The sequence below is a fragment of the Artibeus jamaicensis genome, unplaced genomic scaffold (assembly GCF_021234435.1).
Source record: "Artibeus jamaicensis isolate MK-2021 breed Jamaican fruit bat unplaced genomic scaffold, CSHL_Jam_final contig_384, whole genome shotgun sequence".
Taxonomy (NCBI): domain Eukaryota; kingdom Metazoa; phylum Chordata; class Mammalia; order Chiroptera; family Phyllostomidae; genus Artibeus; species Artibeus jamaicensis.
This window is the reverse complement of record NW_026521810.1, coordinates 1088863-1106845: the sequence shown is the minus strand read 5'-3', so window position 1 is coordinate 1106845 and position 17983 is coordinate 1088863. Positions and strand designations below refer to the sequence as shown.

Below are 17983 nucleotides of genomic sequence, written 5' to 3'. Positions count from 1 at the left end.
ACATATTAATGGCATTCTTGATATCCAAGGTTGTTCTCCTCCTACTCCCCATTACTCCCATCAAAAAGGGGGAGGGCTGTTTTCACAATTTGTCTTGTTGCTGATTACTCATAATGAGTGAAGGGTGAATAGTATGGCCATACCACTGGACTTTTACTGCTGTCCAAGGTGGAGTCAACAGAGACTTAATTTACCTTTCTACCTAAAAATCAAAACAACCCCATACAAAATTTATGAAACAAAAGTTTCCAGGAAATTAGGCAAGAAACCCAAAACCATGAAGGTCACTGATGTCTGAAAGATATGAAACAAACGCAGTGAGCCATATAGCTGCCTGGACTTACTACCTTTACAAAGTTTGTGGCAGATTCCTTCAGCTGAGAAGGAACTGAGGTTGAAGGTAGACCAAGGCAGATAGAGTTCCAGGTGACAGTATAAGAAATAAGAAATACACAAAAGAAGAGCATTGCAGAGGGAGGGACCCCAGTGCTTTCAAGCCAAGTAATGACCAGCACATACAAGTAAGGAAATTACCCAAGGATGGACATTAAAAACCATTCAAAAGGATCAGAAGAAACGGTACAGATACTCACATAGAAATAGGAATAGTGCCTATTCCCACCAAACAAATGGAAAAACTTACAACTCATGGGGAATTGAGTATAGTACTCAGAAATATCTTACCTGAGTAGTGGGGCAAAGTTAGCACTCAACTAACCCCTGGTCAAGAACTCCTTAGCAAAATCGAGAGTAAGACACAAAAGAGTCAAATTATTTCCATGTAACTTAACTGCACTCCAGAACAAAGCTCAAGGACACTTATAGAAATAAAATAACACCCAGAACACAGCAAGGTAAAATTTGGAATGTCTGGCATCCACTCAAAAATTACCATACAGGAAAACACAAGCAATAATGAGAAGATCCATCAAAACCAAACCAATTCTGACAGAGATATTGAAATTATAGACAAGGAATTAAAACAGCTATTATAACTGTTTTCCACACATTCAAAAAGTAGAAACCTAGACAATACTGTAAAAGACAAATCTTCTAGATATAAAAACAATATTTGAGATGTAAGATACACTAGATGGGCCCTGGCTGGGTTGTCAGTTGGTTGGAGCATCGTGCCATATACCAACAGACTGCAGGTTCTATCCCTGTGTATGAGATGCAACCAGTAGATGCTTCTCTCTCATGCTGATGTTTCTCTTTCTCTTTCTCTCTCTCTCTCTCTCCACGCGCCATTCCTTACTCTCTAAAATTAATGAAAGTATGTGCTTGGGTGAGGATTAACAATAAAAAAATTGAAAACCAATACACTAGACAAGATTAATGGCAGAGTCAACACTAAAGAAGAAACTAGCCCAAATGAAGCCCAAATGAAAAAAAATAAAGGCTGTGAGACAACTTCAAATGGCCTAATATACATGTGATGGGAGAGCCAATATAAAAACAAGGAAGGGATATGAAGAAAAAAAATTTAAGAAATAGTGACTAAAATTTTTCCAAATTTGATGAAACTTCTAACCCCACAGATCCAAGAAGCTCACAAATCTAACGCACAAGAAACATGAAGAAAAATACACCAGGACACATCACAGTTAAATTACTCAAAGCCAACAATAAAGCGAAAATCTTAAAAGCATTCAGAGAAAACAGCATGTACATATTCAAAGGAACAAAATAAGGACAGCAAATTTCTCAGTAGAAACAATTCAAGTGATGGGATACTGCAATAACATCTCTAAAACGCTGAAAGAAAAAACTGACAATATAGAATATTATACTCAGCAAAAATCTCTCGAAAATGAAAGCACCAAAAGGAAAGTTTTCAGACATACAAAAGGTAAAAAAAATTCATCAGCAGCAGTACTATATTACAAAATAATGGTAAAATTAAGTCCTTCAGGCAGAAGGAAAATGACAGCAGATAAAATATGGATCTATACAAGAAATAAAAAGCACCAGAAATGCAAACCACATAGGTACACATATTAGAATTTCTCCTTACTACTTATGTATTTTTTAAAAATAGTTAACTGTTGAGCAATTAAATTTCCAGCAGGGCAGCCTAGGTAAACACAGCTCATCTCCTCACACAACCACATGAAAATTACAACTAAACTACAGAACAACCATTGTTCAGAACCATTAGATATCAAGATAAATGGAAGTTCTACAACTATGGAATTAAAGAAGAAATTACATTGTGACTGGAAGGAGAGGCGGAGACATGGAGTGGGCTGGTGCCACACCTATAGGTAGCGGATAAAAATTGGGAGGAAAATCTAAGGAGTGAGGGATCCCAGACCCACACCAGGACCCCCAGACCAGGGTTCCAGTGCCATGAGGAGAAGTCCCTATAACTTCTGGCTGTAAAAACCAATGGGGATTGAGGATACGGAAGAAAGAAACTCTGGACTCCCTGGAAGATCCTCTTAAAGGGCCTGCAGACATACTCAGATTCACTCCCTCTAAACTCCAGCACAGAGACAGCAGATTGAAGGGCACCAGAAGCATAAAGAGAGGAACTGAAGTGTCTGGCATCAGGGCAAGAGCCAGGGGATACCTTTCTCTCAGAAAGAACTATAGGCAGAGGCCACTGTTCCTTTTCTGAACCTTACCACCACAGAGCCAGCAGATGGGCGCCATATCTGAGACTCCATCAACCTGGCTTACACTGTTTGCCCCACTCTGGTGATTCCCTGAGGCCCTGCCCCACCCAACTCTTGGACCCACCCAAGCTGTTTCCAATGGCTTTTTCATACAAATGGCTTGTCTTGGCCCATGCTTCATATTTTCCTAAATTATCTCAAACAACCAGCATCTGGCATCATCGAGCCCCATACCTCTCACTAAGTTGCCCCAGGCCTGGCATTAGCAGCAGCCTCGGTTCACAGTTAGCCTCTCCTGGGCACTTCCAAGCCCAGCACAAGTAGCAGCCATCTGCAGATCACTTCGTAGTTTATGTTGTGTGACCCATGATAGAACACAGGCAGTGACCGACTTTGGAAATGCCAACACCAATCAAGCCTGAACAAGAGGAGTGTGTACACAGCCAATACAGTGGGATCACCTCAAATACCCAAATTGAGTAAATGAGGAAGCTCTGCCTCTGAATGCTACAAGACACCTACTACATTAGGCCACGCTACGAAGCCTGGGAGAGGTAGCAGCTCTACCTAATACATTGAAACAAACACCAGGTGACAGCCAAAATGAGAAAACAAAGAAACATGGCCCAAATGATAGAACAAAACTCCGGAAAAAAAACTAAACAAAATGAAGGCAAACAAGGTGCCAGATGCAGAGTTCAAAACACTGGTTATAAGGATGGTCAGTGAACTTAGAACTTCAAAAGCATTAAAATAGGCATGGAGACTATAAAAAAAGAACCAGTTGGGAATGAAGAATACACTGATTAAAATAAAGAACAATCTACAGGGAATCAACAGTAGAGTGGATGAAGCCTAGAATCAAGTCAGGGGAGGCTGGGATGGGAAAAATAGACAAAAAACTGTACTTGAAAAATAACTAAGTAAAATTTTTTTTAAAAAAAGCGATTTGGAATAGAAGAAAGCAAAAAACACCAAATCAGAATAGCCAAAAAAAAAAAAAAAAAAAAGAATCCAAAAAAATGAGGAGAGTAAAATCCTCAAAATAAGCAGCCTCTGGGACAACCTCGAGTGTAACAACATTCACAGCATAGCAGTACTGGAAGGAGAGAGAAAGAAAAAAATGGAAACCCATTTGAAAAAATGATGACAGAGAACTTCCTTAAACTGATGAAGGAAATAGACATACAAGTCCAAGAAGTGCAAAAAATCCCAAACAAGATGAATCCAAAGAGGCCTACCCCAAGACACTTCATAATTAAAATGCCAAAGGTGAAAGACAAAGAGAGACTATTAAAAGCATCAAAAGAATAGCAGCTAGTTACTAACAAGGTAGCCCCCATAAGACTGTCACCTGCTTTCTCGAAAGAAACTTGCAGGCTAGAAGGGACTGGCAAGAAATATCCAAAGTCATGAAAAGTAAGGACCTACAATCAAGATTACTCTATCCAGCAAAGCTATCATTTAGAATTGAAGGTCAGATAAAGAGCTTCCTAGACAATAAAAAACTAAAGGAGTTCATCAACAAACCAGTATTATATGAAATGTTAAAGGGTCTTTTTTAAGAAGATACAAAATATGAACAATAAAATGGCAACAAATACATATGTATCAACAACTGAATCTAAAAACCAAAAAAATAAAAAATAAAAAAAATAAATAAACAAACAGGTAGAACAGAAACAGAATAATAGATACAGAGAACATTCTGATGGTTGCCAGATGGCAGAGGGGTAAGGGGCATGGGCAGAAAAGGTGAAGGGATTAAGAAGTACAAATCAGTAGTAACAGAATTGTCATGGAGATGCAAAGTACAGCACAGGAAATACAGTAGCTAAAAAACATATGCATGACCCCTGGACATGGACAACAGTGTGGGAATTGCCTAACAGAGTGGGGAACAGGTTGGGTGGAGGAGGAAATGGGGGGAACCTGGGCCAACTGTAATAGCATAATCAATAAAATAAAATGTAAAAAATAGTTAACTGTTTAAACAAAAATAATGCCAATATATTTTGAGATTTATGACGTATAAAAGTAAAAGTTATAATAAAAATACTGCAAGGCCAGGTAAGAAGTGGAAGTGATACTATTGTAATGTTCTTATATTGTACATGAAGTACACATCATTTACTGTGACAGATTTAAAGTATGTACTATAACCTTAAAGCAAACTATAAAATAGCTAATAGGCCAGAAAATGGGATCATAAACACTCAAACAATTAATCCAAAGGAAAGCAGAAAAAAAAGGGGAAAGGCAATGAGAAAGAAATCCTCAGCAGAAAGAGCCAGAGAGAAATGAAAAATAAAATAAAGGTCAAGAATATCCTATATTTAGCATTTCAAATCACTTTTTTGTGTAATACATAAAAAAGATAATATATATTTTCAACTAGTTAAGTAGTAAACGAATTCGATCTTGGTGTTGATGACTGTCAGAAGCCTTGTTTCGACAAATGAAAAAGAATTTCACACTTTGAAGGCTAGCAAAAGCCTTTTTGCCAGCATTATTAAAGAAAGGTTACAAATATTTCATTTGATATTGATTTTTTCAAAAAAGACCACAAAACCATTTTACTTAGTAAGCTTGAAAGTATCTTTTGTCTATGTAATCAAAAAGCTAACACACAGTACCTAAAAAGCAATGGAATACCTCACCTTTTAAATTATTTCCTTTTTTAACTGAACTCAGAAACTTATTAAAAACTACCTGAATATCACAAAGCTGTACCACATTGTTGCCATTTTACGGAAGTCACTTCCAGCCCTGATGTTCAAGGAGAACAGCTGCTGAATAAAGTAGTCCTTATGTGACCTACTCTGGGCCATCCATTCACCAGATACTCCAGATATCATTCCTAATGTTTCACAAAGGGCACTCCAAGAAGTCTGATGAGTGCTCCTTCTCCACAGTAGTTCTCTGGGGATCGTTAGAGTACTAAATGGATAAACTGTTAACTCCTAACTGATGCAGAAGATTCAAAACAGCAATGAACACCAAAACAGCAGCAGATACAAGACACAAGTCCTCCCAAAATACAGATGATGATGATGGTTCAAGGCAAATAGTAAGGGGCCAGAAATTACCATAAACAGAACACACCTCTCCTATCTTTATTCAAAGCTCTATTAATCAAGGTTATGAGTCATCAGCTCAAGGCTTGTTTTAACTATAAGCTCCTTACCCATCTATGCCTCCTGCACAGAATCTGAATTTAAATCATAAAGCTCCACTGTGCACACCATATCTAGTTGAGCTAGCAGCTCTAGCTTAGCTCTATACTCCCACAGGCCATGCTCTTCCCCACCTGCAGTATCATCCTCTTCAAATTGCTTGCTCTGTGTCCTACAAAGGCACAAGCTGACTGCTCTTGCAGTTCACTGCCAACACCAAGCAAACCACACATAGTGCCAAGCACATACCATGTATGCATAAAGTATGTAATAAATGATTGACAGGAATCTTGCCTAGCAGAGGACACTAAAAAATATTTATAGAGAAACAGAAACTGGATTCTAAATCCTCAAATCACTAAAGAGTAAAGAGCTAAACATCTGTAAGTTTTTTTTCCTGGAAACTAAGAGAAGCAGCAACAAGAATGGATGAAAAGAACATACAGAGTGGGCAAAAGTAGGTTTACAGCTGTGAGTACATGAGTTTATTCTTATATTAGTATTTATTAATTATGTGTCCCACCTCACATGTACCACATACAGAGAGATAACAAAGATGCTCTAATATACTAACTTCAAACAGGAAAGACCTAGAATTTAAGGTATGCCTAGCAAGTGAATGAATACACTCAATAAATTGTATTACTTGAATGTACATCCTCAAACTTAGGCAATACTCACTAACTTGGGATCCCCAATAAGTTATATGTCCCTTTGATGTATTGCCATAATTTGGGTAATATCAGTCTTGACTTGAGATCTCAAAACTAAATAGCCACAAAACTACACAGCAATTATTCATAAAGAGGGTCACAGAAAAACTGATGGGCCAAAGGGCTCTGGTTGTCAGCAGTATTCTGTTATTATCATAGCAGGTAAGAATGAAAACTCTAAGTACAAGAATTTTCAAAAAGTAAACTATTATTAAATTTAATGAGATTTTATCTGATATTAAGCCCCTAATAAAAGACATCATAAAAGCACTTTAGAATAAAAGGTAAGAAAAATACTCTGAAAGATACGCTTGAAACGAATTAAATACATAATTGTACTTCCCCATGTATCACAGAACAAACCATTTATTTAACTTGGTACACATCCTTCTGACCAAAGAGTTCAATTTTGTTTTGTTCTTTTAAACCCTGGTGAGTGTCTATGATAAAGGAAAACTCCAGTCTTTAGCATCATGTGGAAAATGGCTGAATATTAAACAATGGAGTCCCCCAAAAAACCATCAGAAGGAAAACTGGTTTGGTCTAGTTCCTGATACCAATGACCTCACTGACAGTAAAGAGTTTGTCTTCACAGAGATAAGAAACCATATTCACTTAAAGAAATGACTTAAACTCACAGTAATGACTAATAGGTAAAGGCTTCAGGGAAGCACAGACAGGTAGCAGGGTCACAAAACCTTAAGGCATGTAGTTATACTGCTAAGAAATGGGAAGACCCAGGCAGATCAATTTCCACTCTTTCTCCTTCTATGTAGACTCCAAGGTGTGTTCCCACTGAGCAGCTCTCCTGCCCAAGCTGGGGATGCCAGGCCACAGTACCTGCTGAAGTGTATTATTCACAGTAGCCAAAAACCAGGAACAACCGCAACACTCACCAACTGGTGAATAGATAGAGGTAGCTGGATATCCACACTCTAGAAAACTGTTGAACAATAATAATGGGAAAAGCTACCACACTTAACAGTACGATGAACCTCCAAAAAAGAAAAAAAATATGATGCAAGGTGAAATGTTCAAAAAAGGCAAATTTAGCCCTGACAGCTGTGACTCAGTTGGATGGGCACCATCCTGCAAATAGAAAGGTTGGGGGTTCGATTCCCAGTCAGGGCACATGCCTACATTGCAGGTTCCACCCCTGAATGGGGCAACCAATCAATGTTTCTCTCACATGGATGTTTTTTCTCCCTTTCTCCCTCTCATCCCCTCTCTCTAAAAATAAATAAATAAAATCTCTTTTTTTCAAAGACGAATTTATAAAGACAGGGTGAATGGTTGTCTGGAGATCTGGATTAGAGCAAGTATTAACTATAAATTAGTATGAGGATCTTGCTAAAGTGATGAAAGAGTTCTAACACTGATTTAGAGTGATAGCTGCACCACTCAGTAAATTTGCTAAAAAACACTGAAATGTGAGCTTCAATGAATGAAATGTGAGTGAAATTATTAATACATAAACTTTATCTCCATAAAGGTGTTTAAAAAACAAAAAACCAAAAACCCAGTTGAAGACATTTCTAAATTTCTTGAAGGTTTGTTCAGAGCAGCAGCAAGCCTCATCATAGCACTGCTCTGCATCCTGCCTCACTCTCCCTGTCCCTCACCCCCATATCCCTGGGTTTGCAACTCCCAAAGTACTTCAGACAGAGGTCAAGGACTAAGGCACTACTTTACTCCTGCTTTTGTTTTCTGTTGTTGCTGTGGGGAGTTACTGGTCTGGATGAAAAATAACAAATACTTGAGCAAAACCAAAAAGGTTTAAAATCAAAGATACAACTTCTAGTTAACTTTTAGGTTGGTGAACTGATCACAGGAGTCATAGGGGTTAATTCCCATAAAAATAATTATAAGGTAAACAGAAGAATAAAGAAATAAAGGAAAGGAGATGACAGAGACCATTTCTATCAAGTTTTGGCAACTAAAAAAATGGCTAGAACAATAATTCATTTAGTAAAGAGGAAAACCTTACAACTTAAGTGCATACGAAGAAGGGTACCAAATGTGAGGCAATCTGCCCCATAGAACCCTGAAAAGATCTTTATTCAACAGCAAGCAACTGACAGCAAGAGAAGTATCATAGAGCTAAAATCAGGAGAACTGATATTTAGTGATTAAACATCCGAGGTTCCCTGTCATTACCTTGTATAGTCTGGTAACTATTCCACATCATTCTACACCCACAAGAACCAAGAGGTTTAGTCCCTGAAGAAATTGAAAGAGAAATGCTCCAGATGAAGGAGAAATGCCCCCCACATGGGGCAAAGAGGTGAGACACAGGATTGAAAAGCTAACATATTAGAATGTAGGTTCTCCAGGCTCCTTTCTCTACCCTGAATTCCAGAACTCCAATAAACAGATGTAGAATCCCTAAGTAGGAAAAACCTCTGAGTATTCTTCTCAGAGAAACTGACCCCAAAGAAAAGGCCTACAGATATTTCAAAGTGAGGTTCTCAATCTATGATAATGTACTGATCACCTGTCCTCTCGACACGGAAGTACCATGCACCAAGAGCCTCCTGCTCTTGTACACTGAGCCTCTGACTCATTTCTAGTGCCTTACTTTCAAATATGAGCAGTCATAAATTTCCAGGGCTTTCAGGAAAATCTTCAGCATTAAACACAAAGATCAAAATAAACAGGATAAATGAAATATGGAAGAAATAGAGGTAAAATGCTAGAGCAGAAGAAAATCAAGCAAAAAAAAAGTATAATGAATACACTCAGAGAGATGAGACATATCCACAAAAGAATAGATGCAGTTTTAAAAAATGAGTGTTGCTCTAAATTAAAAATATGACAAAGTTAAAAATTCAATAAAAATATTAAAATGTAAAGTCAGAAACAACACATAATAGCTGAGCAAAAAGAAAAATAACTAACTGTAGAGGAGAACATAGAAAAAAAATGAAAAGTGATTAATGGACTTCTAGAAAGAGAAAGCAAGGAAGATGGAGGAAAAGACAAAAATAAATCTCTCAGAAAAAAGGGCATCTCCAGATGTTAAAAAAATTAAGCAAGTACTTAGAACAGTGAATGACAACAAGAGACACTCATAAATTCAATACCAAGAATAAAGAGAATATCCTAAAAGCGTGCCAAAAAAAGTTTAAAACACGTCACACTTAAACAACAGAGCAATGTATTCAAAATTCCAAAGGAAAAAGATATTCAACCTAAATGCTGTCCACCATACATAGTTAACATGCAAACCTCACATAAAGGAATAATAAAGATATTTTCAGCCATCCAAGAACATAAAACCTTTACAGCCCTTGCATCTTTCTTATAAGGCTACTGGAGCATGTGCTGCAGAGATAAGGCAGCAAATCAAAAAAGAAGACTGTAGTATCCAGGAAACAGAGATGTTCCAGGTAAACAGCGGTGCAGCAGGTCTAGGGGGCAACCATACCTGGCCAGCTGTGAGATATCTCTAGAGAGAAAAAAAAAGTAAGTTGCCTAAAACACTAAAACATCTGACATATTTAAGCATATGGAAAAATTCTTGAAAAAAGCTTAACTTTGCCAGGGATTCGGTGTATTTTTAGGGTACTTGAGAGGAACATAGTAACAGGTGCACAGAAAACAAGGCTAATAAAAAAAAGTAAGGCAACACAAGCAGTTAGGAGTGTTTAAAAAAGGAAATGTAATCATATTAGACCATTTGGCTCAGGTATTAATCATGATAACATAATTATCATTTTAATCCAAAATTATGATAGACTTATTTAAGGGAGGAGGAGGGTATAAGAGCTAAATCTTCAGCTAAACATAGAACTACACTCATAACAATTACACTGTTAAAAGAAGTCAGCAAGTATACAAAATTGATAATTCAAGAAATAGCCACATAAGCACATAACTTAGAAACATGGCAGTAAATTTCAGATACAGCACCTAAAAGCACTGAAAACAGATTCCTCTTGGGAATGGGGTAACTACTCCAGGTTCTGACAAAAGAATTTGAGTACTGGCAGATTGTAACTATATGTACTCATAAGTTTGGTAAGTTTTCTAAGGCCCTGCTTATCATATAATGAAAATAAAGTTTTCAACTCATAACATAAAAGTGGGGTTTTTCTTTTAACTATTTGAATTTAATAGAATAATTTGTCAATATTTGGCCATACTTGGGACAGTAACAATGCTCCAGAGATCAAAGGCAAATCAAGCATAAAGCTGTGAGCAGCATGTGCTTAGCCCCTGCTTCTCCAGGCTGGGAAAACAATTGCTTGAGGTGGACCATGGCCCCCAGTTCTCCAGCTTGCCAAGGCAACAAACTACCCAGAGCCTACTAACAGCCCTAGCACAATCCTGACAGTTCGGTACTTTTCCAAGTGCTATGTGGGGACTGGTAGGTAGGTGCACAAGATAATTTCAGAAATTGAGAATAAATGTGTAAAAACTTTCATAACTATCTGACAGGGTAATATTATGTTCTTTGATTCTAATAAAAAAGAATGAAACTGGTATTTTGTATGTCTACTTTTTCATTTCACTTTTTGGTTATTTGCACTGTGTATTACAGCTCAGAGAAGCCCTGAGGCTGAAACACTCACTGAAGTTGGAGCCAGCTGCACATGTGGTATCTGTTGTGCCTGAGTACAAGTGTGCTACATGGGGGTTCTGGGGAACCAGAAACCTTATAGGATGTAAGTTATGTTACATATGTGGCATTTTTTTGTCCAGCCCATTCCCCTGCTTCCTTCCCCACACAGAACAGGGCCCAACTCATGTAACAGTTGAGTACTATCAGTGGTTAATCATTTTGCATCTTGTCTCCCCAACTTAGTTCTAAGTTTTCATAATGCTACACAGATGCTAGAGTGTCAAGAATCCTAATTTTAAAAACCTAGTAAGTCCTAAAACTTATCATTGTCCTTCCTTTTGAAATTCTTAGAGCAGAAAGTGCCTCCAAACTTTATGCCTCCTATCGCATCATTTCTCTTCTGAATAATGCCAGCAGACTTTTATTACAGAACTAGCTTCGTAACAGAATATTACATTCTGTCTGGTGAACAGTCATAAAACATTGTAAAAACCTAAGATTATATGGCTGCTGCACTGGTCACTGGTAATATAACATCATCCTGCCTTCTCCATTCCTCCCTAGCCAGCCCTTCGTATCTCTGAAAAATTTAACCTGATTGAATTCTTGCATTATCATTTGAGAAAAAAAGGTCAACCAATTATCTAAAAATTAAACTAGTATTTGGCAAACTCTATCCCCTGAAAATCAAGTAATTGGTTCCAAATTAAATACTAATTTACATCTTACAAAATCAAGTAACTGGTCCCAAATTAAATAGTAAATATATCTTAACACCTTTAACACTGGTAATTTCAACCAGTATTATAAGAAACCCATTTGAATTCATGAAAAATCTGTTTATAGTAAACATTCAAAGCAATTACTTCCAAGTACTTTATCGGATGACCTATTTATGATACACTAACTATAGATGTATCCACTTATAAGAGAACAGATTTTATAAAAGGAAGGTAGTAACTAAAATTGTTCCAAACATTAAAACTGCCACAAATTCTCAGTAAGTAGTATTTGAGAATATTCCATGAAGTCTTTCACTCTAATACAGTCAACTGTCAAGCAGTCTGCACTTTCGTACACTTCACTTCAATGCCTATAACAGACCTGTACACAAGAGGGGAAGTGGGCCTTCCATTGTATCTATCACATATCAGTGCTGCTCTTTGGTCAACAGTTCTGCTTCAGTGCCTGGACCACCTCCGTCTGAAGACATTATACCTGTGTAATTATTCAAATATTCTACTGCCACCTGCTGATATTTTTAAATGATTGGAATGTAGAAAAATGAAAGTACTGATACTAATGATAAGAAGCACAGTCATCACAAACTTAGTATAACTGAGATATGGAAAATGTCTGATGCTCTAAGACTAGGCAATTCCTTGGCTTAAGCAGTTGTTCACAACCAGGTGACCAAGTATTTACTAATAAAGCAAATAAAATAAAAGACCATGTATGAAATTCACATGTCAAAGCATCCATCTCTAAGTTAAAATTTTACTTAGCTTATAATAGTTTTAGTTCCCTGGGAATGAAACTCGTTACATGATTATTCCTTGGCCTAGCACGCCTGTATAGGGATACATTATTTCAAAAGTAGGATGTATTATTTCGAAAATACCTTTGCTCTTCCAAAATCAATCCACAAATCTACAAATACACTGCAGCAAAAGTTCCTCTAGATAATAATTTTGGATTATGTCAGCATGTAGAAATATACATATATCTAATACATATATATACATATATCCAATAAGGAAAAATGACTTGTAAAAGACAAGTTTACAGCTCTGCAAATGAACATTTATTTATCGTGAAGTTTCAAGTGACAAGAATTAAAAACCCACCAAGAGCAGAGCTTCACCTGGTGATCAGATGCTCCTGATTTAGTTTAGTTCCAAAACAGTTTTTTTGAAGTTTGGGATTGATATTTCTTAAGAGCTACACAGCAACTAGTGTTCATCAGGACTAGCTTCCTCCTCTGTTAACCAGGTCCCAGAAACCTTCCAGCATGAAGTACCTCTGTCTCAGAACAAGTGTATACATGTCACTCAGCACAGATCAACCCTCTTCCTAACGAAAACATCTACTTCTACAAAATTTGTTTTTCTCCACTGGGAAAAACATCTCCAGTTGAGAACAAGAGGTGCTACACTTATAAAACAACATTTTAATGTCTCACAATAGCTGAAGTGCTTGCTTGAAAACATTAGACAAACAATTTTAAAAGCTACACAATTTACAGAGCACTTTTTTGATGAGCAATGGAAAGTGATTTTAGCACTTTCACAAATCCCAGCACTCCTTCTAATCCAGTGGGCAAGGAGTGCACCCATTTAAAGGGCCACACCAAAGCCTGTAAAGAATGAGTGAATTCCCCACATTCAGTGGAGCCCAAGAATCCACCCCAACACTCTTGCTTTCTACCACCACTGCTACCACCGTTCACCTGCTCTCTGGACTGCTGCTCTAGGATCACTAACTTTCCCATTTCTTCCCAAAACATCATCTAATCAAATCTCCTACTCCCAGGGAGCCCCAAACCCAGCAAACTTTCCATGGCTCCTCAATACTTAAAGAATGATTTCTGCTCTCAAATTGTGCACAAATATCCTCTCTCCGAGGTGCCCTGTGCTCCCTAAACCTCCTGACATTCCCAAAGATCACCCTCAGCCCTTCTGCCACACATGCAGTGTCAAGCAGGGTCAAGATGCTCAGTTTCTACTGGGAGTAAGCTCTGACTCCAGATACTATACCCACTGAGTTCTAAACTCCCAAACTTCCTCTCTCTCTACAGAACCTTTCCAGATACAAGGCTTCCTTCTATAGGTCAACACATTTTGGAACACCAGCCACTAAATGCTCACAAAATAAAAATAACAGTACTTACCCCAAGAAAAAAATAGTCAAATTATTAAAAATAATAAAATCCAATGTAACATAAAGGAACTATAATTTATTATCTCTGGTTTTTATTTCTCAAGTTATCACCTTCCCCCTTTGATGAAAGTAATTAAACTTCACTACATTTACTCAGCATGCACAAGATCATCCTATAGACACTTTTATAAATACGTGGTATTATGAATAAAACCTTGTAAACAGAAATTCACAATTTTAAGTTTTAATTTACATGAATGTTCTTTTCTATGAGCCCTCAAAAACCTAAGGCAAAAATAAATTTCCCTAAACAGAATATATCCTGTGTTTCAACTCCTTTTTAAAGGCAAAGGTATATACTGTTCAACTATACCCAGGCTATTTACTATTTTTTTCAGGGATAAATTGTAAACTATCAAACTATTATCCAAAAAAGCCATTTTCACAAATATATCAAAACTCAAATAATGCCCTCTTCCTATTAATTCACTTCACATACAGTCTTCTCAAAATAAGCAACCACTATCTCTACAAAATTAAAATTTCATAGATAAAAATGAAATATTGGGGCTATGGGTTGTTCAGCTTACAGGTGTTTTACCTGAAATTGCTTTAAGGAAAAAAAGAAACTTCTTATAAACAGTTAGTCACAAATACTTTCTAAACTCTGCCACTATTCATTCATGTTGATGGTGTTTAGTAGCAATAAACACATACAAGAGTGTTAACAATCGAATCCCAAAATCACCATCTGTAAATCATGCCAATGAAAGTCCTAAATAAACTCCTATGCATAATAGGTGGTTCTAGAAATGACACATTTGAAGGGTGGAAGAAAACAGAGATGTTAACTTTACTGCTATCTCCACCACTTAAGCTTCCCAGTTCATAAACAACAAAGAATTTCTTGTAATAGTAAGAAAACATATATAAAACAACCAGAAAAATGTTAACACTGAATATCTGATGCTAAAGAATTAATTTAAGTGTGAGAATAGCGTAGTGATCATCTAATAAACAAGAAAGATACATACTTAAGTGTTTATGGGTGAAAAGGTTAAGATAATGGAAGGGAGGAAGCCACAGATACCAGATTAGTCGTGTGCTGGTTAGGGTTAAACTGAGTGAGTAATCTATTCTCTCCTTTTGCATGTTGAAATTTTCCAAAATAACAAAATAGAACTGCTAGTGAATAAAATCTCAGGCACTATTTTCTTCATGATTTTATGCCACTTTTGCATATACTTCTTAATTCCTTCAGTCTGCATAATTTGAGAATTTCTCCTCATCTGTAAAACTGTTGTAGTCAGAGAGCTGTGTCACTGCCAGTGTCCCAAATACTTTCCAAATGCAATGCCAACAAATCTACTTCAAAACCTTGGGGGAAAAAGGGGATAGAACCAAAGAGGAAATGAGGGGCAGTAAAAACTTAATGAACCTGCTACCATAAAGTACTCTCACATCTTAAAATCAATTAATACATGTTCAGGTTTCATTCTTCCTTTTTCTTGCAGTTTAAGAACAGACTGTTGGTTTCTGGTTTACTTCACTGCCCTTCACATCCATGCTGACCCCAGAAGATACAAACAATCCAACCACTGTGTAATCAGGTCAAAAACAAGCTTTGGCTAACTCACTTGGAAGAGTACACTCACCACTTAAATTTGGCCAGAAAAACTGGGTTAGAAAAAACTGCTGCTTAAACAAACACCAGGGCTAGGGAAAATGTCTTCAAGCCAGTTACCAGGCCACTCAGTGAGTTGCAACACAATCTCTTCCAAAAATTTTCCAAACACTTCCAAATTCAACTGAGCCCAGTAGGCTGATTTAACAGATTTTTTAAATTCAAGAATCTGACCTCAACAGTTAAACAAAAAAACACAAGCTAATTCATGTAAGATCACCTACAACTTCAGACCATAGACCAGTATACAGCCCAGACCAGGAAAAGCTGGGGCTGGGGAGAGGCATTACAAGTGATAGATAAAACTTCCTCATAAAGCAGAAGAGAGACAACAGGATCCACACTTAACTTGGCCTAAGAAAATGTCTACAGTCAGCTTCCAATTCCCTGCCCTCCATTTTTAATGAAACAATGACAATTCTTCATGGTGAACCACAAAGCCCTGCTTCATAAGGTATTTTTTTCTATCCCGACCTTGTAACCACTCTAACAGCTAGAAAACACCCCCAGTACAGATAACTTTCAGAAAACGTTTGGTAGTAAAAAAACAAATGATGACATGGAAAATTTAACATTGTGTTGCAAATGTTCAAGGCCTGCACCTCCATTACCTACAGTTTGTCCATAACCTCTAGAATGTGCACTAGATAAAATGAACCTGTTAGTCACATCAGGTGTCAGCTACTCAGGGTAGACTCATAGTCTCCAGATTTGTTAGTTCCATTTGGGGCTGGGTGGAGGGCCGGTAGAATGTTAGAAAAAGGGAGAAAAGCCTGAGCTAGCTGTGAAAGCTAGACATCCTCTTCACTGTTCATTCTCCCTTGGTTCTGTTTCAATTACACACCTGTCAAACAGGTTATTCCTGGAACTCAGATTTTATAATCCTTACACTGCCATTCTTCCTGCTCCTGTTGCCCAAACACACATCCTCCCTTCTTTTCCAAAATATGTATCCATCAGTAGAATGTGTGATAGAGTTATAAAGTGTCCCAAACGCTGCACCTTGAGCTCTCTCGGCAAGTATTCAAAAGAGGAAACGATGACAATTTTCAAGAAGGTCAAGGCAGGGGTTAACATGACCACAGACAAAGCCTTATTATTAATTTTAATTAACACACATTAAGAAGGCCAGATTGGGAACGAACAAAAAAATGAAGGTTGTCTTATGAAAAAAAATGTCTTCCCATTTTATTATAGTGCATGCCTAACAGTGTAGGTTATTTCCTTATCTCAAAGCCAGGAAATGAGGTCTTTTAAGGCCAGTCAGATTATAACCTCTGTTTAAAACAGAGGGCCTGCAAGGAGAAGCCCCTTTCCCAACTTTAGCTAAGTGGCCTGGCCTGCGGTCAGCAGCGTGTTTACCACCAATCTTGTCCCCGACAAGAAGTTTCAACATGCCACGGGAAACAAAGAAGGTAAGGTGCTTCACACCGACCTTATAGACTTGTCCGTAGGTGCCATTTCCAACCACTTCCACAAGCTCAAAAATCCCAGCAGGGTCCTAGACAAGAAGGAGGGAAGGGTTATCTTCTGAAAGCAACACACAATTAATCAATAAAGAAGGGCAGCTGGAGAGAAAGGGTGGCTACAACGAGGTGGGTTCCACCGGCGTGCTTGCCCAAAACTGACTGTGTGGGGCGGTGGCATATTGTAGCTCCCCGACCAAGCACACGCGGACACAGACAAAAGGGCCGCCAGGCTCGCGGTGGCGCTGGAGCGCCTAGGGCGCGGCCCCGCTCCCCGCGCACTCGCAGCCGGCCCTTGGCGGCCACTCACCCGCAGGGAGGAGAGGTCGATGTCCACCAGACTTTTTGCAGGGGAGTCGTTCGCCATTTTCCCTTTTTGCCACCCAAAGCAAGTGTCAGGATGAAGACAGCAATGGCTGGGTGATCTGGTCACAGGCCGGGCGGCTGCGGGCGGAGCGTTCGAGCAGCGGCAGCGGCGCTCACACCATGGCGACCCGCGGCAGCCCCTGCGTGGCCAGGCCTCAGCCCCGCGCCTGCTCACCGGCGGGGAGCTTAGGGTGCCGCGCCGCCCACAGCGGAGCGAGCGCGCGCGAGAGGCCCGGAGACAAAGCTCCCCGGGCGGTGGGGGCGGAGCAGGGAGGAGGGCGGAGGAGAAGGGTGGCGCGGAAGGAGGGGACACGGGACACGAAAAACATATTCCGCGGACAGAGAAAACAGCTCCCCCTTTCTTGCTCTGGCAGGAAGGACGGGCGGAAACGCACTCCCACCGTAGCCCCGCCCGGAGGGCTCGGGGCGGCCGCCCATACGGCGTGAATGTACATCAAGGGTGCGGCCGAACAATGGCCGCTGGGAGCCCAGCACCGTGGCCTCCCAAGGGGT

General features: G+C 38.8%; 1 protein-coding gene across 42 annotated transcripts in view; it reads right to left on the bottom strand.

Annotated features, from left to right (window-relative positions):
• Nucleotides 1–17782, bottom strand: part of MAP4K4 (mitogen-activated protein kinase kinase kinase kinase 4) — a 201764-nt gene extending 183982 nt beyond the window's left edge. For 10 of the 42 annotated variants that reach the window (XM_053664586.1, XM_053664605.1, XM_053664606.1 and 7 more), the window contains exons 1-2: nt 17415–17780; nt 17074–17139 (exon numbers count right to left, since the gene is read on the bottom strand). In XM_053664586.1, the coding sequence (XP_053520561.1) occupies nt 17074–17139; nt 17415–17471 (123 nt within the window). In that variant the 5' untranslated portion in view covers nt 17472–17780. Of the gene's footprint in view, nt 1–17073; nt 17140–17414 lie in introns of those variants that run through there. The other 32 variants (XM_053664572.1, XM_053664585.1, XM_053664573.1 and 29 more) reach the window with 6 other exon arrangements.
• Between the last annotated feature and the right edge of the window lie 201 nt (nt 17783–17983).